Raw genomic sequence first — 26227 nt, 5'->3', positions numbered from 1 at the left:
TTTTTTTTTTTAGATTTTATTGGAATTGTGGCATAGCCACATGCTTTGATACAATGATCTGTGGTGCTCAAAGCTTTTTAAATATAATTGATTATAATTAATTTAAGATGATTCAGTCACCACCAGTATAATTACATGTTATGCATAAATTGTTTAAGACTTTTTTTGGATAATAGTCAAAGAGTTAAGGTTGCTCATTTTGAGTTCAGGTGCTCAATTTGGTGTCACATTTGAATCCGACTCATTACCTGATCCCGTTACCCCTCTTCTCATTATTATTCCTATTATTATTCCTATTCTTTTCTCCTCATTATTTCCTACTATACAACATACATATTAGATTGTAATTTAAAGTTGCAGGTACAAGTATATGTATTTACAATGAATTTCTGCATACATTGGTCATAAAATCTTATCTGTCTGTTTCAGCAGAAACCAAGATTTCCTGTAATTGTAGATCAGATATGCACAACCAGTTTATAAAGAAATTCACATAGTAAATCCAAGGGTTCACATACTTAACTTTTGACTGTCTGTTTCTCTCTGTGTAGGTATTGAGCTCTGTTCGGACTGACGGGAACCCTATTGACTGCAGATTCAGTCTGACCCAACCCTACCATGTCCTGACTGTGGAGCTGCACCATGAGGCCAAACACTCCACTTCAGGACTGCATGAGGAGGCCCAGCCTCCTGATGTTCAAACCTGTGTGTATGAATCTGCTCATGGACGTCTCCAGCATCTGTCCAGCACTCCTCTATCCCTCACATCCAAACCCATTACCTGTAGTCGTGATCCGTTGGAGCGCTGGGTTCTACTGGGGCTTCAGGACTGCTCTTTGGTACTTTTCGACCCTCAGACAGGCCTCACCCAGTGGGCCACCTGCTCCATGGTGCCGACGGTGCTAGCATGGCATCCTTCAGGAGCTCTGCTGATGGTGGGCGGAGGTCAAGGCGAGCTCCAGTGCTTTGATATGGGACTCTCGCCTCTCCCTCTGCGTTTAGTGAGTGAAGAACTGGTCCCCAGCTCTGCAGGTCCCAGCCTGCAGCTCTCTCATCACATGAAAACCTCAGAAGGGCTAGAAGGGATCCAATGGGCCTACTGTCCGATATCCCAGGGAAACGAGGGTCTGGAGGCACATGATTTACTGCTGCTTCGATTTCATGAAGGGCCGCTTGCTGCGTTGAAGCTAAGACTGGGTCAGTGGGACCTTTGTGTAATTGATTGAAAAACAAAGTAGAGCAATTTCAAGTGTAGCACTAAAGGGATTTTAACATGATTATATTTGGGATAGTTCACCCAAAAATGAAATTTTGTCATCATTTACTCACCCTCAAGTTTTTCCAAACCTGTATAAAAAAGGAAGATATTTGGAAGAATTTTTGTAACCAAGCAGATCTCGCCCCCAATTGACTACCATAGTCGAAAAAAAAATACTATGGTTGTCAATGGGGGACAAGATCTGCTTGGTTACAAACATTCTTCCAAATGTCTTCCTTTGTGTACAGCAGAACAAATAAATGTATACAGGTTTGGAACAAATTGAGGGTGAACTATCCCAAATCTAAAATATTATATTATTATAAATATCCCAAATATTTCTGGGAGAACTGCACCTTTAAAACACAAACTCTCCTAAAATGGCCACAAATACAGTAATTTAAATACAGTATGGTTTACTCCAAAACCACAAATGTTGGACCATATGCCAGAGAATTTACACTAGACATTTACACAAAAGTTTCAAAGGTTTGAAGTCAGTAAGATTTTTTTTATTCATCAATGATGCATTAATTTGATCAAAAGTGACAGTAAAGATATTTATAATGTTACAAAAATGTTCCATTTCAGATAAATGCTGATCTTTTAAACCTTCTAGTCATGTGATTCTGAAGAATGGAGTAATGGCTGCTGAAAGCTTTGTCATCGCAGGAATAAACTATATTTAAAATATTTTCAAATAGAAAATGGTTATTTTAAATTTTTATTTTTATTTAAAAAATGTTTTTACTGTATTTTTTATCAAATAAATGCAGCCTTGGTGAGCATAAGAGACTTCTTTCAAAAACATTTTACCGACCTCAAACTTTTGAATGGTAGTGTATATTAAATAAATATTTACAGTATACAGTAAGTCTGGTCCACATTGCATCTCATTTAGCTAAAAACTGCCCTCATAGACTGCAAGATAACTTATGTCTGACATGTACAATATAGCAGCCAGTCCTAGTTCACTTTGTTTTAAGAAGCTGGTTAGCCAAGTCAAGTCACCTTTTTATTTTTATAGCACTTTATAAAATAGAAATGGTTTGCCCACCCATAGACCCTCCCCTCAAAGAAATCAGGACAGAAGTGGTTGAAAGTGGACAAAAGAGATGGATTAAAACAACAGATGTAAATGGGTGTGTCTCCCGCATCTACTTGTGATCCGATTGACCAAAAAGTATCTTAATACCAGATGTAAACAGGGCCTGTGTGTATTATGAATTTGATCTGAATCCAAAGTAATAAGTACCGTTTACTTCATAGGACACATTAGAAAACAAAAATGACTACACAGTCTTGATCTGATATGAAGTTTATTTTCTACTAAGTGGCGCAAATGCAAAACTTTTTTGGTGAAAAAATTCCCATGTAAAATGAACCTATGGCATAGCGGTCAGCCAATCAAATAGGAGCTTGCCCGATCCAGAGAGCATGTGCTGTTATTGTGTGTAATATACATCGGAGAGTGTGGGTGTGCCATCTGAGATTGCGTTCATTGTAGAATTGTTGATGACATTTGAAGGAATGGCAGGGCCAAGTCTTCTGAGGTCACTCAATACCCACCCTTGGGCTGCCACCTCCAGGTGCATTCTGGGATGCATTTCTCCGATAAATCATTTACAGTGGCTTACGGTCCCTCAGGGCACCAGATAAAGTTTGCCAATCAAAACCTGCCCATGCCTAGAGTTTAATTTTGACTTTGGAAGTGAATGTGACTCCCAGCGACTCAAGTCAAAGTTTTAAATAGAAAGCGTCAGCAAGAGAAAGAGTTTTCTACGAGAGAGAGGTAGAAAGCAAGGAAGGGTGGAAGGGAGAGAGAGCGGCAGCAGTTCCCTCTCCTCTGATCGTGTGCCAAGGTTTTGATGAAGAAAGCAAACGCACATCCTTTCCGACTGATAATTTGGAGCAGCTAGTGAGCAGCGCTTGTTTACCCGTTTGTCTATTTATTTGTTTGTGAACGTGTTCGTTGGGCTTGTCTTGCTCACGCTCCCGTATTTATTGACTTGTATCTCCAGAACTGCTACATGATGAAGTGAGTGAATCGGACGCACAGAAGATGAAAGAGTTGGCAGACCTCCAGTCTTCCCAAGGAAGCAGCTCTTTCTTTTTCTTTCACTCTCCCTCCCTTCTTTTTTTCCTCTCCTCCCCGAGTTATCTCATCTGGGCACGCGCTCGGCACAGGAGAGCTGCTGTACAGAGTGGATACGGGGGGCAGCTGGCCGGCACACTCTGAGAAAGTGAAAAAAAAGTGAGGGAGGGAGGGAAAAACAAGATTAATTTAAAGGAGAGGAATTTGCACAGCATTGCAGTTTGGAGCCCTTTGGTTGCATCACATAGGACACCCCGTTTGTTTTGGTTGTGTCAGATTATGCCTATATAACACTTTCTATTAAATAAGTTAGTGCGGTCTTTGTTATACCACTTACAACTATTAGAAGACCAAGAAAAACTGTCCATTGGCGGCAAGTTTTTTTCACAATCAGCAATGAATTAAGACTTCTCATAATTAAAGGTCACCTAACTGTCATTTCAAGCTTTTTTACTGGACAAAACTATTAAATTTTGAAAAAAAACTAACAAACAAAAAAAGTTTGGGCGCAGTACCAAACATTTCCACTAGATGAAATTTGTCACCCATTTATTTCCAATGAGGTCCTTTTTGACCATGAACATTTTTTTCAGGAACATTTAACCTTTTGAAATCATGTCCATGATTTTTTTGAGTGCGTTCACATGGCAAGTGAAAAAAAGAACAAACTGTAAACCTGTGCACTCCTCCTCCTCCTCCTCCTCAGTGTGATGTGTTTTTCAGTTCAATCACAGGCCTAGGGAGAAAATTAATCCTTTTCTTTTTCAATTGGGTGTATGTGTGTGCTATAAACAGCATCATTGTGTTATTCCGTCTCTCTGCAGCGCTGCAGCTCTTCTGTGTCTGTGCTGACGTCTGTCATTTCTCTCTACACTGTTATTAGTCACATTAGTTGCTCTTCAGGGGCTTGTGGGAAGCGGCCTGTTAATTTCCCACATGCAGTTTTAATTGGACCCTCCCCGACCTTCTTTCTAAATTCACTTAGAAAAAAATGGTGGCGTCATTTCATTTGCCGCAAAATGGCGCCTCCTTCTGCTCTCAGCGTCCACAGGAGGTGATTTCTGTCTGAGAGGAGAGTTATAATTGGTTTAGCAGCAGAAGTCATTTGCTTTTCTTTGCTGTGTTATATGTGTGTGTTCCTTTTTGTGTAAGACTTCAGGAATCATGAATACAGATGCGCTCGAGGGGTTGTTTTATTTCTGTGTTTGTGTGATGTTTGTCAATAATTTTTATTTGCGTGTGGTTTTTGTGGCTGTGCTGATGGTCTCCTGTTGAGTGAGCAAGGTTAAGCGTAGCTGCGATTGAGTGTGCCGTTCAGAAGCAGATCTAGTATGGCTGGATTAAGCTCTGTTACATTATTAAAGGCGCCTTTACAGGTGTCAACAGCCTCAGGTGATTACTGCTCATTGTGATCACAGACGCTAACGTTCACAGAAAGTTAGCAAGAGAAACAGACAGATAAAAGAAAAGAATAGAATGATGTGTCTGAGAGAGAAAAAAAGAGACAGGAATAAAGGAAAAGAGAGAGGAGCAGATACTAAAACATGAGTGTGTGAAATGCAAGAGAAAGGTTGAGTAGTTAAATATACAATGAAATGCTCTTATTGCACTGTAAAATCAGCACCAACCTGAAGATATTAAAGATAATATCTGATAAAGTAACAACAGTAACAAAAAAGTGCCATGCAGGGCCCAACAGTAATTTTCCGCTGGCCCGGTTGGGTCAGTTAGTTCAGATTTGTACATGTCCACAAATATTATAAATAGCTGTTTTTAGGGAAATATTTTAACCTTGTGAGAGAAAAAAAATATTTCTTAATAAAAATATTAATATAACTCTTGTTAGAACAATAATTCCACATAATTTTTTGCAAAATATTACTGATTTGACTAGATAACGGCATAACGTTGCATAATTATAAGGGTGGTAAGACAGCCCTACTTGATGGAGCAAGTAACAGTTCAACTTTACTGTTACCATGTATAATGATAATTCTTAGAATTACTTTGTAATTCTTTGTAGTATGTAAATACCGTGGTACATAAATATGATATACACTATTGTTTAAAAGTTTGAGGTCAGTAAATCAGCATATTATAATGATTTCTAAAGGATCATGTGACTCTGAAGACTGGAGTAATGAGAGCTTTGCCATCAGAGGAATATAAAATTACATTTTAAAATATATTAAAATAGAAAACAGTGTTTTTTTAAATTGCAATAATATTATATAATATTATAGTTATGATCAAACAAATGAAGCCTTGACTTGGTGAGCATAAAGCCCGGAGCACACCATGCCGACAGTCGGCAGTCGGGCAGTTTTTATTCGTCGGCTGACTGAGTTTTCTCAGTGTGTTCCGTACCCTCGGCTATTGGTCCTCGTCTGCTTGTTTTGGCCGATTTGACACGTTGAATCAGCGTCGGAGCTCGTCGACCAGTCGGGCCCTCTGATCATTCTGATTGGCTGTTCAGCTACAGCATGTTGTAAAGTTAGTGTTTATTTGCCTTCTCATTTCATTGCCTTCTCGCTTCTCACTATATAACTGTATTGATATCAGCGATTAAAAAATCCATATCAGTTGACCACTTATGCATTCAGATCAGTTTAAAGAAAACTCGTATGTTTGACACTTTAGTGATTAAAATTGTGGAGTGCAATGGCTGATGTCAAGATTTTCACTTGATAATAAATACATATTCCATTTTTTTCTTACTGAACTCACTTATCATATGCCTTCCGAGCACTTCAAAATCAAAGTGTGTGTGTGCGCGTTTTTGTGATTTATGAGGACACAAATTTGTATAATGACATGGGTATTACACTGGCATTAAGACATAAACATGAAATTAAGACATAAACATGAGGAAATAGCTTTAAAAACATACTAAACAATGTTTTTTTTTTATTTAAAAATGCAGGATGTTTTCTGTGATGGGTAGGTTTAGGAGTAGTGTAGGGAGAATGTACAGTTTGTACAGTATAAAAACCATTACACCTATGGAATATCCTCACTTTGATAGCAAAACAAACCTGTGTGTGAGCGTGTGTGTATAAACTGTCCTGGAGACAGTCACAGAAAAATAAGTGAAGGGGTAAATAAACTCCAAGTACATGAAAGCCATTGTTTGCCAGTGATTGCAATGTATAGAAGTGTTTTTATTGGTTTTAAATCAACTTCTTAGAGGTTGCCAGTGACTGAATTTTACAGATTTTTAAATAATCTTACTGGGTACCATAGACTTCACTCCACCAATTTATGAGATCTCCATTTCACCTTTTTTTAAGTCAGGCGATCTTGTGTTTTTGTAGACTCTTATACGGTAAGAGCTGACTTTTTTGTTATTTTTTTAATTCATTCATATATCAGCAGCTGCCTATTAACTGCCAGGTTATTTCCCAACCCAAACTGCATGATTATTTTTTATTTCAATTTTTTTTTTTTTTTATTGGCTGATGTTGTTGGTAAATGGTGCCGTTCGGTCTTTCTTCTGTTGTTCTACACTTAATTGAATTAATGTTGCCACATGATATTGTTAGAGTGGATGGCGTCATCTGAACTTGCCACACCTTGACTCTTATAATTCTCTAAACTAACTGACAGCAGTTTCCACACCAACAAGTACGTTTAACCTGAATCGACTGCATTTGCCCTGTGTGTCAGTTCACACACACACACACACACACACAAACACCTCTTAACAGTGCTACAGGGAAAGAGCACAGACTGAAGATCGATCCAAATGTCAATGGCAATCTTACAGAGCGTCGCCTCTAAAGATCTCCCACCTCATACGATCCAGAGCTTGCACAATCTCTCTCTTTCTCTGTTCCTTGTAATTGTGAAAATTCCAAATATTTTGATTCTTATTTTTTCCTTTTTTGTGATTTTTATTTATAGTTTAATAAAAAGAGGACAGGAAATGATGTAGACAAGAGTGAGGGAAAGTGATTGGGGAAACACGGCTTAATGTTTCAGATCATGACGGCTTGCATACCGTAACTTTACTCTAACATGCTGTAACTACAGCAGTGCCATTGAACGTGATTTTGGAGAAAGTTTGCTTCTGTCATCATCATATATTTGATATGTCTCACATCATAACCATGCAGCCACTTAATAATAAACAATAATAGTTCTGCATTTTTTCTGTCTGCAGGTGTGTTTAATGGTGCTCAGCTAGGCCCAGGCGATTTAGTACAGCACCGTTTGCGCTGTGAGGAGGTGGATGCAGCACTGGGAATTCTGGGTAATATGGACTGGGCCATGATGGGAGCGGAGTGTTACAGGTCACTCATCTCCATCACAGATCACCTGCTGAGAAAACCACTGGACCAGCAGACTGAAGGTAAACACTTCAGATCTTAAGGCTTTGATTTCTGGACGGACAAAGTGTGCAATAAACACAGCTTAGAATCAAAAATGTATTTATGCTTCAAAATAACACTATTTAAATTAAGTTAAGTGCTCTTGTACAATACAAACAGGACAATGGAGCACAATGAAAACCATGTTTTTATTGACTGAGAATATGCTGATTGTGGCCCCAAAAGTATTTGGACCACTTATAAAATATCAACAATGTATCAAATCATGTGGTAATGTTTTAATTAAATCATATTTAAAATGTATTTTGAACAGCAAACACACATTTCTAGTAAAATATTTACAATTTATGGTTGTCAAAAGTTGGTAGTACTTCATCTAATTTGTTGAAAACTGTTTGGGACCACATTTGATCCTGATGTGTGTGATTGCAGATCAGTTGGAGTCAGCGCTGGGGCTGTTTTATGCTCCCTGCAGACCCCTCTCAAACACTGTCATACTGGAGTACAGAGACCCCATCAGCAGATACGCCCGACGATTCTTCCATCACCTGCTCAGGTACACACATAACACATACTCTACATACAGTTCACATCACCTATTGCAAGTAATTGTGTGTGTTCCAGATTGAAATGTTTAAATTATGCTCTTCAATTATAAATAATCATTTATGGCTGTTCAATACTTCTGACTTCTCTTCTAGACACCAGCGGTTTGAAAAAGCCTTCTTGCTGGCTGTAGATATCGGAGCTAGAGATCTGTTCATGGTGAGCACACACTTTCAGACATGTTCGTAAAATTACCCAAAAAAGTATTTGGACAGGTCCAGGGATTCCCAAACCTTATTTGTCAGCCATACCTGTAAAGCAAATCTTGAAAAAATCTTAAAGTTGATATTTTATTTTAATTTAGCAACAAATTTTAATTTTTTTACGGTTCTTTTACGGATGTTAGTTAATGGTCACATGACATGCAGGTAAACTAATAAAATATTTTGTCTTTTAAGTATTTTTGTTTTCATTAAAAAATTACTTATTCCCTCACAAACCTCAAATTGGAAAACCCTGCATTAGACAACCAAAAATTGTTCTTTATTTTAAAGAAAAAAGACAAAAATCACACTTTTCAAGCAAAATATTTCACAAAAAGATGTTCTGCATTGTAAAAATGCAGATACACTGTTCTAAATGAAGACAAAGTATCTGGACACTTTCTGGTTGCCAAATGTTAGTGGATCGTGTTCATTTATCAGCTAAGGCTCGTGAACTTGATGAGACCTACTTTATTCATTAAAATCACCTAAACACCAGTTGGTTAAAAATAAAGGCAAAAAACCTGTATGAATTTCTTTGTTCTGCTGAACACAAAGGAAGATATTTGGAAGAATGTCAGTAACCAAGCAGATCTCACACCCCCATTGACTACCATAGTATTTATTTTTCCTACTATGATGGTTTGGTTACTGACATTCTTCCAAATATCTTGTTTTCAGCAGAACAAAGAAATTCAGTAACACTTTAGTATAGCAAACACATATAAACTATTAACTACGAATTTTTCCTTAATAAACTCCTAATTTACTGCTTGTTAATAGTTAGTAAGGTAGTTAAGTTTAGGTATTGGGTAGGATTAAGAATGTAGAATAACATTCACACAATAAGGTCATGCAAAATAAGGCATTAATATGTGTTTAAGTACTAATAAATAGCCATTATTCGAGTAATATGCATGCTAAAAAGCAACTAGTTAAAAAAGACCCTAAAATAAAGTGTTACCAAAAATTCATACAGGTTTGGAACAATTTGAGGGTGAGTAAATGATGACAGAATTTTCATTTTTGGCTGAACTATCCCTTTTAGTGTCCAAGTGTGAATGTAATGGAACAAAGTACACTAAATGTACACTACCACAAAAATATTGAGCAACACAACTGTTTTCAATATTAATAATAATAATGAGAAATGTTTCCTGAGCACCAGATCAGCATATTAGAATTAGAATTAGATTTCATAAAGACCATGTGACACTGAAGCCTAGAGTAATGGTTGCTGAAAATTCAGCTTCGCCATCACAGGAATAAATTACATTTTAAAATATATTCAAAAAGGAATTAAACTGCAATAATATTACTGTTTTTTTATTGTATTTTTGATCAAGCAAATGCAGCCTGGGTGAGCATGAAACATACAAATCTTAATAACCCCAAACCTTTGAACATTTTGTACATATGAAAATGTCATGTAAACTGCAGGCAGAAAGCACAATTGAATTAAACTAATAAAGACTTATCTGTGGTGATGATTATTAATAAAAAGATGAATTAATTTATTATTGTGACCAAGGTATAAATGAAAAATATGCTTTAAAATGAACTTCAAAATGTGTTGCCATTGTGCATGATAACAGTGTAGTTATAGGTGAGTTACACAAGTAGAGAGCTTTGCGTTGGCCCTGTTTTGGGCTGAGAGGCTCAGGGCAGGTGCAGCTTGGGATTTGAGGCCCCTGGCCATGTCATGTCCCCTCTCTCCTACCATAACAAGAATCTTAGAGGCTCCAGAGAGCAACAGTTGCTAAGAGAATGAGGGAGGGGGTGCGGAAGAAAAAGAGCGAGGGAGTCTGTCTTTCACAGCTCTCGTGGCCGGTACACTATCTTTTCTCTCCCTCTCCTTTCTCACTCCTTTAAATGGTCCTGTGTGTGTGACCCCTTTTCTAGGCCTCCTCTCTCCATGCCCGAGTGACACCTTCCCTATTAGCGTTCACACCGGCCGCTGTCTCTCTCTTTCTCTCTGTCCTTTTTTCATGCAGTTCCTCTCTCTCCCTCCTTCTTTCACGCTGATCGCACTCGTTCCAATTCATTCCCCACTAAGTGCTGCTGCTGAGGGCCCCAATTGAAAAGGTGGAGCTCAAGCCACACAAGCCTGAAAGGGCAGAGAAGAGAGGGAGGGAGGGAGGGAGCGAGAGAGAAGGGCAAAGGAAACCTGGATCTGTTATTCTTGGGACATGCACTGGGAAAACCGAAAGGAGAAAGGATGAGAGAGACGCAAGTGGCAAATTATGAATGGCCCATGAATATCAGTCCTTCTGAATCAACAAAGAGAAGCGAGAGCGAGTGAGCTAAAGGCAGAGAAACTGAGAGAGAGAGAGCGAGAGGGAGCTAAAGCCAATGGCGTTTCACCCCACGGTTTTGGCTCTTGGCTAATTAGCCACAGAAGTTAAATTAAACCACCCACAGGAGAGAGGGAGAGAAAGAAAGAAAGAGAAAGGCAGAGAACGAGCGGGGGTCCTTGCTCCATCTGATCCAGTCCCCTCCGTGTCACAGAGGTCAGCTGAAACAAAACGGATGGAGCCCCACGTAAGAGCCCCCAGTATGAGCCAGGCTCGAGTCTCCATTGTCTCCGAACCAACAATGGAGCACCAAAAGAATTTCTCTTTCTTTTCTTTTGTAAGAAGCCTTTTGTGAAGTGAAGCACTTTGGTGTTGGAAGAAATTGGAGGGGTCGGAGTCACCCAAAGGGGTAGAGAGGAAGGGAGAGGGAGGGCAGGGTTGCCCCTCCACTCATTCACTGGAGTGTTTTGCATAATTGTTACATTCTATACTTGTAATTATCCTGTGATGTGAACCTGATAGTGCCTGCGCTAATTCATTTAGCTGTATTTCACTGACTTTACTCATTCCTTGCTCTTTTTTTTTGATCTGCCGATTAATTAATTAGATCATAATTGTGATCGTATGCTCGCTTTGTTGGTTAATGGGGCGTGTGCATGTGCGTGTGTTTGCTGGATCGGAGGGGGTCGTGTTCATTTCAACGATTAGACGTGACGTGCCGCACTGAGCTGATATTGGCTGGTTTCTGTGTCGAGATGGATAATGAACTCTGTAAGACCCTCTCGCGTATCTGATAAACACCTTCCTCAAACACTCACGTGGATTACAGGTGTGATCCTCCTGAATTGTCTTCGCACTTGTGTGTGCGAGTGTAAATGCGCAATTGTGCATGTAACGGTTCTTTCTCTACGGTTCTCTCGCTCTGCTCCACTGGTCCATGTTAATTTCAAACTCTTTTCTGACGTCGAGCGAATATCAAGCATCATCGCTGGACCAGCTGTTTATCCTGTCTCCATATGCCTCTCCAGTCAAAAAATAACACTAAAAGGCCGTTTATCCGTGTTTGAGCTCTTAAAGCTCTTAAATAAATAAGATTAGACCAGATCCTGTGTCCTATGTAAGCTGTGGTGAATAAGAGGTATAATATCTGATTTATGTACAGAATTATTGTCATCCCTCTTAGACGTCTGGATTCACTTGCTTTTTCTCTGTCTGTCTCTCTGTTTCTTGGCCTTCCTCTCTTTTTCGATCTATCTCTCTTTCTGGCTCAGAAAGCATTATGTTCTGCTAAGCTGAAATAAAGGTCTTCAGATGCATTGCTAATATCCAGTGTTTGGCACCTATTCGTTTTCCCTTTCAAGTCTTTACTGAAAACATGATGCCCTTAGAATGCTCTCTCTATCTCTATTGTTGCATCTGATTTTTCATGTGCTTAGGGAAATGTGGGCCACATCCACTGAAAGTTCATGCCTGTAGCTGATTCAGGGCTCCAGACTGTGATTAAATGTGACTAATAATTTGCAGTAATAATTTAAAATGGAAGGAAAACTTAACCGTGATAGCTGAGTTACTGAAAAAGATTCATAAAACTTGCATGTTAGTTATCAGTTTGAATCAGATTCAGTGAATTGTTTAGAGCTGTTACTGAGTTTGCAGTTGACTATATTCTAAAAAATATATAAACAATATAAAAAAATCACAAACATTGTTTAGCATAATGAGTTACATTTGTAATGTTCAATCGATTGTAAGGAAATCACTTGTGGGGTTTAATCAAAATAAATGTTTTTAAAATGGGTAGAAATAATTTACCATATCGAGCAATTCTGTATTTCGTCAACAAAAAAAGTAATTTGACATTTTTTAAAGTTGAAGAATCATTGTTTGAATCATGAGGTTATTGGCTCTCATCCCTGAGCCTGTGAAAAGCTAAATCAAGTCCTGTTTGATGTTTATAAGTCACTCTTACAAACTCCCCAACCCCCCCTCCCCATTTGATCAGACTTGGAGAGGCCGGTTGACAAAACAGGCATTAGTGCTCTGCAGGTCCGACTGTGCTGTATTCACCCTCCCTGCATCCTGCCGCAGCTCTGACTGATGTCCCTGAAGCGGAAGGATGGGTTTAGCGTTTAAACGGACAGGCAGAGAGAGGATCTTATTAGTATCGGAGTCAGCACTGAGCTTCTCTCCCAACTTTCACTTTAATTTACCCATGAATGGGCCCCTCCAAGATGGTCAAATATAGTCTGTCAATTACATTATTATAAGTTCTTCCAGCGTGTCTAAAGATCTTCTCTACAGATACATAAGGATATTCTGTTGACCAAGAATGTTTTATACCACATTGCTGAAGATAGACATATCAGATTCATTTAATGTAGCTCTAGCTCTTAAATTTGATTGGATGGTCTGAATAAGTGAGATGAACGGTATAGACATATGTGACCAAACATGCCAGGTTACCTGTTGGCAAGTTTTTGGTTTTTGTTTTGTTTTGTTTTTTTGTTTGTTTTTTTTGTATTTTGTTTTGTGTTTTGTTTTTTTTTTTGTTTTGTTTTTTGTTTTGTTTTATTTGTTTTGTTTGTCGTTTTGTTTTGTTTTATTTTATGTTTTTTGCTTTATATATATAGGAGTTTTTCTCTTGGAAATGATGGACGAACTATTGCTTGACAGAGGAATTGATTTTTGTGGCTGTTACTATTAATTAATGCAATTTTTTATTAAACAACATATTTTATCAAATTTGCAATTCCCCTGTTTTCTGAAAGCAGCAAGTAATCATTTCTATAGTGAATTTACCACTGTGTTGGTAGTTCTTCTCTTTTAGTTTATTGCTTGTTAGATGTATTTTATGATTTTTTTTTTTAATACTTTGTTGAGTTCACCAAAGGTTTCTGTCAGTGAAGCAAGTCTAGTCATTGATAGACTTTCTCTGAGCAGTCGGGTGTGCTTTATCTCTGTTGTACGTCTCAATCCGGCATCCATTTTGGTGGGACTAATGGTGTGACATTTAAAAACATGTTTGTGGGTTAATGGAGGTCTTCTGACTGCATGAGGCTCTATAATAGATATATTATAGTCTATTCTCTGGGATGAGAGGGCTCATATTTAAGAGAGAGAAAGAGCAAGAGCGAGTGTGTGAATGTGTGTGCGTCACACACCCACCTGCTCGTAATGACAATAGTTTAAACTCTATTCCGACATGAAGAGCATCGCTCCTGCTTTTTAAAAGATGACACATGCCTTTCCCCACATCTTTGTGCTTTTTGAAACCAGTATGATTGCATCCGGTCAGAGTTCAGGGAGAAAGAGAAAAGGAGGGAGGACAACATAAAGGCGACTGAACAAATGAGCAAGACAGATTTTTGAAAGTTTGATACTTTTATCTGTTTTTTTCCCCCCATCTTAAACTTCAAACAGGTTATTTAATCTATTCTCTCTCTCTCATTCTCCCGCAGCCTCTATTCGCTGCTTCTCTCTCTTCAAGTAGAGCGCAAAAATGAAAAACGGAAAAAACTGAAGTATTGTCATGTGAGCTGAGATTAATTTTAGATTGCTCTGCTGTTCTGCTTTACCTTCAAAGGACCTCCATTACGTGGCAGCAGATAAGGGTGAGGTGGTGTTAGCCGCTGTAGCCAAGAAGAAGGCTAATGAAATAGACGCAGAGGCACAAACATCGGCAAAAGGTGAGAGAATTATTCACATAATGTTAGTTACAATAAAAATGCTCCCAAATCTGGTGTTTTAATAATGTTTTGTGAGTGCAAATATTCACTCAAAAACTCTAATTATCTGCATGTTTTCAAACAGGTTTCCTGACCATACTTCCCCTGTCTTTCATTGTTTGAACACACATATTAAGCTGGGATTGGTGGAATTATTTTGGAACAGAAAAACTATTTCCTTTTTAACTTTAAAATTTTTTTTTTTTTTTTTCATTTACAGCTGTTGCAGTTGGCATGTTTTAGTAAAATGTGCTCTAGCGCTTAGTTCAAAACATTTTTACTGTTAATTTCATTCAGTCTTTCATGATATGACGTAAGATGCATGTGACCCTGGCCGTGGCACCACTGGGAAATTAAAAAAGCCATTAGGTTTCGTAATGTTTAATCTCTTATGTAATTATATTTGACTTTTTTAAGGTTTTTTTAAACTGCGCAGATATAGAGGAGAGTTTGATTTGTTCACATTGTTAATTGGCTGAATAGGACTGGTTTAAAGTGCATTGACCTCGGCTCTGATATTCTGTTTCCTACTGACCTGATGAGGACGTCCTACATGCTGCTCATCATCAGCGATGTTCAACAAATATTTCCTAGGCCAACAGGGTGGGCAGACATTCAAATGAGAAAGGGCAGTAGAAAGAAAAGAAAAGCAAGTGGGAGATGAGGGACGGACAGAAGTAGTTCAGCTAACAGGTGTACAGATGAGACAAGGGAGGTGTTTAGCTTCTAATAAGGGGGTGAAAACTTGAGGGTGTGTGTGTGTTTCCCACCCCGTCTGCCCATAAGCCTCTTAATTATGTCCTTGATGATTTCCCTGCTCTCTCACCCCGAGCAGACCTTAGCCTTGGAAGGAAGTGCTTAAGAGAGTGAATGTGAAATGAACAGATGGGCAAAATAGTCTGTTTGAGGGCATTTTACCGCTGTTAATAGTTAAAATGTTGCAATTATAAGTCATTGCCTGAGATTTTTTTTTTTTTTTATGTAGTGCAAGATACACGGGGGTCTCAGGCTCTCTCTCTCTCTCTTTCTCTCTTTCTTTTCTGTCAACTCTGTGTACGTTTTCGGGTCAATAGCTTCTTTCAGGTGCTGATATTGCCCGTGTGCGTTTGTGTGCAGGGATTATTGTGGAATAAAGGAATATTTACAGGAAATTCTGTAAGGCAGCGTAGAGGATCATAAATAGGGAATGAGAGCGGTAGGATTCTGCTTTGTGCTGTGCATTAAAAAGACAAGGTGTCTTGTTTACATTTGGCCAGCCTGAAGCGAAAGTCTCAGACTGCCAGCCAACCATGACTCACAGTCACACACACACAGGCTAGAAATTCAAAAGTTACTTAATATTCACACATTATATGGCCGTTCTCATAAATAAAACAAAGAGCTTTAAGGGTATTGTTCTGTTGTTGAAGCTTCTGGATGATTATTGACTATTTAGCAATGCTGCCTAGTCTCTTAAACCAATATAATAGATAGGGCTGTCACTCTCTTCAAATTTGTAATCAAATCAATTACATGATACCCTAATTAATTAATCAGATATCCACAGATTAGAGCTGGGAAGTATGACCAAAAATCTGTATCAAGGTATTTTTTAAGATTCTAGTGGTTTCATGGTATAATATCCCGGTACTTTTCATGACTGGACCTTTAGGTTTATTGTGGCTTATTTTACTGTCAGAAGTACATAGAATATAAAAACATTGTACGTCAAATATTAATTTACTTTTTAAAATGGTGGTAATCAAATCAATTTATAAAACTAACAATTTAGTTTATCCTTTCAAAATGTTATCAAATGAAAATGTAATAATTCCTTTTATTTTTTGGCAAGTTTATGGTTTAATTTAAAACAAGGATGAAAACTTGTTTAAAATTCCTTAAAATTGTTTTAATTAAATAATAATAATAATAATAATGTTATTATAATTATTATTATTAGGCTATTATTACTTTACACAGTACATTGTACTGTGCAATAGTCAGAGGTCGCGTTAACCGAAAATTTACCGTCATTGGCGGAATTTTTTTAGCAGTGATGGAAAAATTCTGAAAGCTATCCGAGGGTCAATTGTAATTTGCAACTGTAATTCCCACCCCTGTCCACTTGGTGGCGAGTGCACTCTTGCTGACTATCAACGAATTACATAAGAGACATGATACGGATTTCGGTAATTTGTACTGTATATTTTAACATATTTTCTGTTGTTCATTTCGTTCTGTAACGTAGTAGCTAAAGAGGAAGGGATGATCACGTTCACTTTCGCTCTGCTCGCTTAACTGAGGCACTACAGTGATCCCTCGCGCCACATAAAGAGCGCCAAAAGGGTATGAATTTGTGATAAAATAGACAGAATTGAAAGCTGAGACTTGTTTCATATCAAAAGTAAGCTTATTGTGATGTATTAGAAAAATTTCATGATGACACCTGAAAAGTGACAGTGAAAAGTGAAATATGCATAATCTAGCCTAAATGCTTGTCCTGTAAAAAAGAATTGTGAACAAAAACAACGCCTATTAAATAGCTTATTATCACTAAAATTTTAAAATTAAAATGATGGGTAATAATAGAATATGACAGAATTTTTACAACCCTGTCCATCAAAATAATGGACAATGCGAAAGTCTAACACGACCTCTGGCAATAGTAATATATATATATTTCATAATTTCTTCAAATTAGACCAAACTTTTATTTTGGTGGATTGTAACAAAGACCTTTGTGTTTCAGTGTGTTTTAATAAAATGTCTTATTATTATTACCTGAAGAAGTGCACTCTACAATGCAATAGTAATATATTTGTTATAATTTGTTCGTTTTTTTTTTTTTTTTTTTTTGATGTTTGTGTGTACATGATATGACGGTCATTTTATCAAATGAAATGGTGACATGTTTGTGAAGTTAAAGGTAGGGTAGGCAATGTTTTTTATAAACACTTTTTGTTATGGTTCCAACTCTATGATAGAAACGAAAAATTAAAGTGGTTAAAATATTAAAAAATGTACATATATCTTCTGTGGAAGTCTCAGGACCAAATTTTTTGTCCAATCATTACATTCGGTCCTAATGCAATGTTAGGATGTCCTGCCTGTCGACATATGTATTTCCCTACCTCCGCGCACCCTTTTCGCGCAGACATCAAACGTCATCGCCGCATTTCGTGAGGCTATGCAGTAGGAATGTAATGGTTTTATCAATATCATGGTATTACGATAGCAAAATTGTCTCAATATTATCGTGGTCACATGAATGTACGAAACAATGTCTTCTGGGCAAACAGTGTAGGTTTTTTTCAACCTGGTTCTAAAAACAGTTCTGGTGTGATGGGTGGGCGAATTGCGAGGAACGTATCCTTTAATAGAGACATCTCACCTCATGAATATTATACCAATGAATGTACTGAAAAGCCCTTGTGGCTCATGCTACTCATACAGATATCGATGCAGATGGAGAGAGAGAGAGGTGCAAAGGCAAGCTGCACCATTAATCTTTGAAAGATCGCATTCTCGATTTCATCACCTGCATGATCTGATTCCCGAATGACTACGATTCCCCGTGTATATTAAACCTTTGACAAAAATAAAATTGCGACATTCAAATCTGCGTTTGCACTGCCGTTGATCCAAAGCGAGTTGTCATGTTTAGTTTAGATATAAATAGCTTCACAAACAATCTTGTCAAACACACAGTATCATTTCTGTTAAAAATATTCAAGTTATCACAGAAGCATACAAAAGTGTATTATTCAGATATCCGCTGATGTCTACTTACTGATCAAAATAGAATAAATCACCTTTTGGAAGTGCTTCTAATAACGACTGTTTCTATTGCATTGTTACACCACTAGGTGGCAACAAATTAGTGTTAAAAATGTATCACGGAATCATTCTTTTACAAACAAGTGAAATCTCTGTACATCGTTGTTTAACACTTATGGCACTTTTTTCCAAGTCTTCATTTGTTTTTAAATATTGCAATAAATATTGTATCGTGGACTTTATATTGAGGTATTGTCGTATCGTGACATTTTGAACTCTGCATAGTAGGGATGTAACGATATCAATACACTCTATAGAGCTCCACTGAGTAGATGCAAACATGCAGCAAATGTTTCAGCTACGCATTGGTATGGCGGTATTTGAAAAATATATATCGTACCATATACTGCCCAGCACTACCACAATTAATTTAATTTATTCGTATTAAAAATGGATTTAAAATATGCAGCAATAAATGAGTTTGTAGCTATACGATATACACATGAACCTTCAGAAATCAGTCTAATATGCTGATATAATATTCTTTAATATGCTCAAGTAACATGTATTATTATTGTCAGTGTTGAAAAGTTGCTGCCTAATATTTTTGTGGAAACTTTTTTTTTCAGAATTCTTTGATGAACAGAGAGTTTAAAACAACAGCAATAGATTAATAGATTTAATTTAGGCTTTTACTCACATATACATTTTGATCAGCAAACAAAATATCAACCGAACCTGCTTCACACGCAAAAGCAAACCTCTTTCGGAATCTCAAACGTGCTGCGTAACACAAGAATGAACCTCATTGGTTCTCGCACTTCAAGCAAACATGCTTGAGCTTCCGCTTACCATAACTTTTTATATGTGAATAAAAGCCTAAATTCAATCCGTTCGTCATATAAAGCGATCGAGTCTCTTCAGAAAATTTGAACTAAACCTCTCAATTCATATGGATTAGTTGTACGATCTGTATATGAACTTTTTGAAGCATCAGAGTTAGTGCTGCACGATATATCGCATGAGATTGTCACGCGCATTTCGTCAGTAAAGCCGGTTCCCTGATTACCGCAGTTCACTGACAAGCCACGCAATATCGCGTTCATATCGCAGATGAATCGACTTCAATAATGAACGCGATATTGCGTGGCTTGTCAGTGAACTACGGCTCTGTCTATTAAATGGCGCTCCATTTGAAAGCAGGTGATGGCGATTTAGCGGTAATCAGGGAACCGGCTTTATTGACGAAATGCGCGTGACAGTCGAATGCGATCGCCCAGCCCTAATCAAAGTGTCAGTTCCGAAGCTGTCTATGGAAGGACAAAAAGATCTTCATTTGTCTTCTGAAGATGAACGAAAGTCTTACAGGTTTGAAATGGATGATTAATGACAGAATTTAAATTTTTGGGTGAACTAACCCTTTAATATAAACCAAATTCATGTGTTAAAGAGGCTTCCAGCTTGTCATGTCTGAACAGCTGTTTTACACCGATGGTCAGGAAGCAAGATTATATTCCAGAATTTTTATTGTGTAATTTTCTCGATGAATGCATTAAAATAACAGCCCTAAAAATGTATTTTTCCTTACATGTTTTTATATTGATCTCCCTGCCTAGACTCCCTACAAGTCTCTCTCTCTGTCTGTCTGTCTTTCCATCCTTCCACCATTGCTTTATTGTCACAGAAGAGGATCAGTGTTCACTGTCTCATTGAGGAGTGTGTTGATTTGGTGAGAGAGCCAATTGTAAAGGAGGACTCTGAGAAGAGCGTATGAGAGGGATCATCTTATAGCTCATGAGATGCAGACGCACACACTGCTGTGCTGTAGGGTGTTCCCTGAGATCAAGTCTCACTTAGTGTCTCTTGTTATATGTAACCTTCACTGTCTCTGTCTGGGAGAGTCGTGTACCAGACGCCCATGTATTACACAATATGTCATGTTCTCTCTTTCTCCCTCTGTTTCATATAGAAGAGCTTCTACATTTCAAAGATTCTTCATGTTAAACTGTTTTCCTCAGGGCATGGTGGGATTTTGTGTGTGATTTCAGATGAGTGTCAGTCAGCATACGGAGAGCAGAGTGGAGTCAAGCTACCAACAACCAGCAGCGACAGACATGTTCACCACCCCAAACACTGGAGCACTGCATCAAGGTGTGTATCTGTGTGTGTTTTAAATTAATTATTCAAGTCTAGATTGGCTGATACATTAGCAAATGCACTTCTTGAAATGCCACATTCTGATGCTGTTAGCAGTGTCCTTTTTATAGCATTTATCAGAGTGCATTTCTTAAAGGGATAGTTCACCCAGAAATGAAAATAATATTACTTTTTTGCCCTCATGTCATTCCCATCTGTTATTTTTTTTCTGTGGAACACATTTTTTTTTTTTTTTTTTGAGTAACCGTTATATTGACCACAGATGTCACGTTCCAAAACAGGTAAAATTCTAAATAAACTTGGGATTCGCTTAGCAAGAGTTGTGAAGCCGTAAGTGTTTGTTATTATTTCTTAATAATACTGAAAACAACCCTGACCAGAGCATTGACTCAGTGAGCTGAACTTCAGAACCGACTGAGAATAAATAATTCATTTCATTTTGTGTTTTGGATCAACCAGTTCATTAAAAAGAACTTATTCCAAAAAAAAAAAAAAAGTTCAATCATTCAGTGACTGTCAAATTCACACAATGCCATTATGTGGCTTCAGACATCTTTGAATATAGTGCACAAGTTTTATGAGCTACTTTTATGGTGCTTTTTGTCTCTTTTGTAGCTTGACAGAAGTAGTAATTATGAACATGAGGGGAGTAAATAATGATTATGTATTTGTATTTTTGTGAACTATTCCTTAAAAACTCATGTCAGACATATACACAAGTGGGATATTTTAAGCAAGCAGCCATACTAACTGTTCTAGTTTGTGTAATTCACCCAAGTTTGGCCTGGAGCATCACAATGAGTGTGTAGAGTGGATGTGTGTGTGTGTGTGTTACATGAGGATTGTCCTATTGTCTTATCCTCTCTCTGATTCCATTGCTGCTGACGGAGGGAACGTTGACTCTGTGCAGACTCTTTCTTTCTGTCCCACTTAAGCTCCCTCGATCTCCTTTAAATCCTCCCTCTCCCATCAGCCAGTTCCGAGTGGACGGCCCAAAGAGGATGGGGTGGGATTAAAGGGTTTTTAAAACATAAAATAAGGAGTTTGGGGTAATTTGGCAGCCCGAATCCCAGTTTACAGGCCTGAACTGCTACACGGCCGCATGCAAGACATCAGAGGGAGATGCTCCCACCCAGATAAATAGCAGTCAAGAGAGAGAGAGGAAATCCTCTTCTCATTTTTCCCTTTTTATGTTTGTTTTTTGGAGTTTGTTTTTTTTTTTTTTTTTTAATTCTATTTAACCAGACTAATCTGGTCTCCGATGAAGTTTTATTGTTCCTTATGCCGAGCCAATAAGGCTTAGAGACACTGATTCGAGCTTCATGCCTGCGTTGTGCTGGCAAAGAAAAAAAAGATGGGGAGAGTGAGCGAGAGAAGGAGTACAATGACTTGGTGGCATCACCGTCGGTTGTACTAAATCCAGCCCTGTGCAGGGAGAGAGGCAAAGATGCGGATATCTGGAAAACATCCCGAGTTCAACACACATCTGTTGACGCATCCTTTTATTCTCTCACACACACACACACAACGCACTCGGAGAGATGCACTCCAGCTCTTGGACTCGTGACGCTTTTTGCATCCGAGTGCATCTGTACATGTGTAGCGATGTGTATGTTTGTTCGCATGTTTGTATGGTGTGGGCTGCGCCCCGTAGGCCTCTTTTTCTCCTCCTCCCTCGATTCCTTGTAAGCGGCGTGCATCACTAAAGGAAATAGAAAAACCACAGAAATTGGACCCCATCTCCATCGCCAGTCGCTGCAGAAAAACCCGAATCGCACAGCCCACAATACGACTGATAACATTCACGCGGTCTTACACGCTTGCTGGATTTGACGGCATGGCGTACGGTGGCAGCGGTTCGTGTTTTTTGGAATACCCATGAATCCCTGGGAAAGGCCTGACTCCCACACATAGACTCTCTGTGTTGAGGACTTGATGGTGTGTGTGTGTGTGTGTGTGTGTGTGTCTGTGAAAGAGATCCAGGCCCATCTGCTGTGAATGCTAGTACACACTGATTATATTATAACATTGGATCCAGTAAGGCGTTTCTCTGAATGCAGATGACTAGAATATTTCTATACAGCATTCAGGGTTTCTTTACTCATATATTTAGTTCTATATATATGAAAAACATGATTCCACAATCTCTCTTTCCTGCAATAGGGCTGCAGAAACGTCGACTTCTGAGGCTATGGATGACCTCTCTAACACCCTAAGTCAGCGCACCTGGCCTTGGAAACACACAGGTGTGTTCTTTTGAATACAACACCGTTTGAGTGAATGCTCTTCTCAAAGTTGACACAAAAGTAACAGGGTTGAATGAGTATATTGTTCTCAGTATTTGGATCAAGGCGTACAGCTTGTTTTTCCGCTTTATTGGCATAATTTATAGTGACTGTGTGTTTTACACAGAGCTTTACTGCCACAGATAATTCCTTCATTAATGCCCTGAGAGTGATATCTTTCCCTCTGTTTTGCCCTCTCAAAAATAGGTTCAAGTTGACTGCCTTTTTTTTCTGCTTGTATTGTACTTAGCTAATCATCCTAAAACATGAATGTTTTATTCTTTTCCGTCCACAGAATAATTAAACTTTTTTTTCCCATACATATTTATTGGACAGTACAGACTGTAGGCTATTACAGACATTTACATCAGAATTTTAATACATGCATAATCCTGAATGCTAATGGCACAGTCATAATTGACCATGGAGAAACCCTCCTCCAGTTGAGCTGCAGAGGATGCTTGAACTCAACACTTCCTCCCACTCGTACATACGGTACACTTTCACAAGATTATTGAGTGATTGGCGCTCGGTCCGATCACCTGATTCAGGTGTGCCGCTGTGACGCTCAAGTCAACGTGTTGACGTACAACTTTCTTAAGTTTGAATTTTTTCTCTCTCTCTTTAGAAATCAACCTTGTTGATCAGAACACGCAGGTAAAATTTTACATTTCAAAAGTATTATAGTATATTTATTGTTTTTGATGATGCACTGTGTTGTTAAGTATTTGTATGAGTCTTATAGCTGATGAATGTAGACCAATCAGTTTTGCCAGGTATTATACCTAAAGTCGGGCAGAATATGTGAAAATAACTACTTTAAATTCATTGTCATATTTTCGTTTATAAAATATTTAATGGCTGTATTGAATATGATCTATTTATTAATACATATTATTAAATATCATTATTTTTATACAATATTTAATATCTATTACTGCAGTTAATGCTGATAGTTGTAATAATTATATTCTTCTTTTGTGACTTATAGGTGCCTGAGGAGGGGAAACTGAAAGTTATTCATTTTGGTTTAGTCTAAATCAATGCTATGTTTATGATAGAAAAAATGTCTTTTAGTAAAAAAAGAAAAAAGTTTAACTGATTAAATGTGCTTAAACTGTAAAGCTACTGTCAAATAAAACATATTTTTGTATTTTTTTTATTCTTTTTTAGCTTGACGCAGTGTTTTTTTTTTTTTTTTTTTATGAATTTCTTGTCACATAATTTGTCACACTCTATCTTGGAAAAGGGGTTGTAAGATCCCGTTTAGCCTTGTTGAGTATATATATTTATATATATATATATATATATTCCTCTTTCTGTTACATATATCTTCTAACCATTCTGGCCTGTGCCAGTCACTATCACGCTATCAGAATGGATGTTTGAGGGTCTGTGCAAACCACTTTTTTTATTTTAGTAACACTTCAGTTTCTTTGAGCATGGTGGCACAGAGGCCACACTAGTATCCCTGTTCTTGATCACAGGATCAGTGGTGCGGCTTGTGGGCTGGGTTTAATTCTCCACCTGTTTGGTATATGAGATTACACGCAGAAGAAATGCAGAGGGGATACGCAGCGCGTGTCTCTAAAGAGGAGGCTGCCGTTTTCCCCCCACAGTCTTCATACACAGCGGCCGTGTCAGAACTGTCGCCGACCTGCTCTCCGAACTTAATCTGACAGCACCCAGCCATCCATAATCCCTCACTGTATCGTAATCTATTTACTCTGCATTCTAAGAGGATTTTCTTTTTTAAAAAAGTATATATACAAGATATATAAATATGAATTGATGCTGGAAATGGAGGAAGGGTCAGGAGAGGAAGCTTTTGTGTTGCCACCTCTGTTTTTATGTCTGTCTGTTACCTATTCTTTGCACGTTTTAAGGACAAATCAGTAGTACTGTTGTCACCGTATCATTTTTAAGCATATATTAAAACATTGTTTTATATGTAATTATCTATTGTAATGTGTATATAATATGTATTACACACACACCTGTGTATGTGTGTATATAATTTATAATATTAATATATAATATCCCTTGATTTGTGCATTAAAACTCAGAAATTGACTGATCCAACAACTCAGCATTATGAATGTGGAGTGTTGAGTAGTTTTCAAGAGGCATCTTTCTTATTTGAATTGTATTTTTTATTTTTTTTATTTTTTTTTTAATAAATCTGGCCTCCAGTCACTGATTGTGTGCCAGGAACCATTTTCAACAGCTCAGACTTAAGCTTAAAACTTACAATCACAGGATTATTTGAGAGATCACAGTTTTTCTGTAAATGACAACCTTGTAATGCTGTCGAGCCAAACTAAGAAAATGTTTTGAATCAAACATTCTTTTTAAGAAAAAGCTGAAATTTGATTGGCACATCATTGGGTTTGATAGACGATGAGTTTCTTTCACAACATCCAGAAGCGTTGTTAGCTTCTTTTCATGGGCTATGATAAGGGAGCTTAGATGGTCTGGTCTTTTTTTTTGTATTTTGCAGTGTTACATCAGTCTTATCCCTGAGGTTATTGAGTTCACGCTTATATTCTTTTTTAATGTGAATAAGTTGAATTTTTTCTAATTGTCCAGTGCAGATGTTTTTATGAATTGACCTACAGCTGTGGTAAGTAAAAGTTTAGTGTTCATGAGTTTCTCTGAACATCAAGGTGCCTGGTGTTCTGCAGTCCATCAGAGGTCTTGACGTCTAATTCAACCAGCAGATATACTGAACAAATCTGCACAAACAGCCAGCCATTCACTATTAGTATTCATTTCTTGAATGGTTGTGTAAGCAGAGGGCAAACTGGTTTTCAGTCCTCACGCTCCCTGTCGGATCAACAGCCTCAGGGTTCATCTGAGTGGCATCTTTCAGACGGCGAGGTGATGTCACAGTCTGGTCACTTGATATGAGAAAAACGAACTTAACAAACTGTTCTCACCTCAGTTAAGAGTTAATTAACTCTTCCCATTTTAATTGCAGCCATTAAGATCAATTATGTCACCACTAGGATTAGATTGCACTGTTTTGTCAACCAACACTTGAGTGGTAAAATCACTTTGTGTAGTGTAAGGAAAATCAATATCACTATTTTCATATATATATATATATATATATATATATATATATATAATTATTGACTAAAAATGTTAAGTTGTGAAACTAAATACTAAAATATTTACTTTTCACCCTATAGTGTATAACACATCTTCAAAAAGTTATTTATTATAAACTTATTTTTCAGCAATATTGTCATTTTAGTGTTAGACCTACACTCTAAAAAATGCTGGGTTAAAAACAACCCAAGTTGGGTTGAAAATGGACAAACCCAGCAATTGGGTTGTTTTAATCTAGCGGTAGGGTTAAATGTTTGCCCAATCTGCTGGGTAGTGTTTAAAAATTACTGTATTGCTTAATTAAAATTAACCCAAAGTATGTTGGAAATGAACATTTATTAATGTTCAATGAATAATTATTAAACAATAAACATTTATTAAATTGCTTATTAATACATTTATA

The 26227-nt window shown here is 37.6% G+C and overlaps 1 protein-coding gene across 9 annotated transcripts in view; it reads left to right on the top strand.

Annotated features, from left to right (window-relative positions):
- The window catches only part of wdpcp (WD repeat containing planar cell polarity effector), a 114129-nt gene extending 89353 nt beyond the window's left edge, over positions 1-24776 (top strand). For all 9 annotated transcript variants that reach the window (XM_067368345.1, XM_067368352.1, XM_067368349.1 and 6 more), the window contains 9 exons: positions 552-1197; positions 7516-7704; positions 8117-8240; positions 8386-8449; positions 14371-14473; positions 20317-20419; positions 22589-22671; positions 23339-23367; positions 23702-24776. In XM_067368345.1, coding sequence (XP_067224446.1) covers positions 552-1197; positions 7516-7704; positions 8117-8240; positions 8386-8449; positions 14371-14473; positions 20317-20419; positions 22589-22671; positions 23339-23367; positions 23702-23749 — 1389 coding nt within the window. In that variant the 3' untranslated portion in view covers positions 23750-24776. The remainder of the gene's footprint in view (positions 1-551; positions 1198-7515; positions 7705-8116; positions 8241-8385; positions 8450-14370; positions 14474-20316; positions 20420-22588; positions 22672-23338; positions 23368-23701) is intronic.
- The last annotated feature ends 1451 nt before the right edge of the window (positions 24777-26227 follow it).

This window comes from Chanodichthys erythropterus, chromosome 18 (assembly GCF_024489055.1).
Source record: "Chanodichthys erythropterus isolate Z2021 chromosome 18, ASM2448905v1, whole genome shotgun sequence".
NCBI lineage: Eukaryota > Metazoa > Chordata > Actinopteri > Cypriniformes > Xenocyprididae > Chanodichthys > Chanodichthys erythropterus.
The sequence above is the reverse complement of the archived record's forward strand: the minus strand, read 5'-3'. Positions and strand labels throughout refer to the sequence as shown.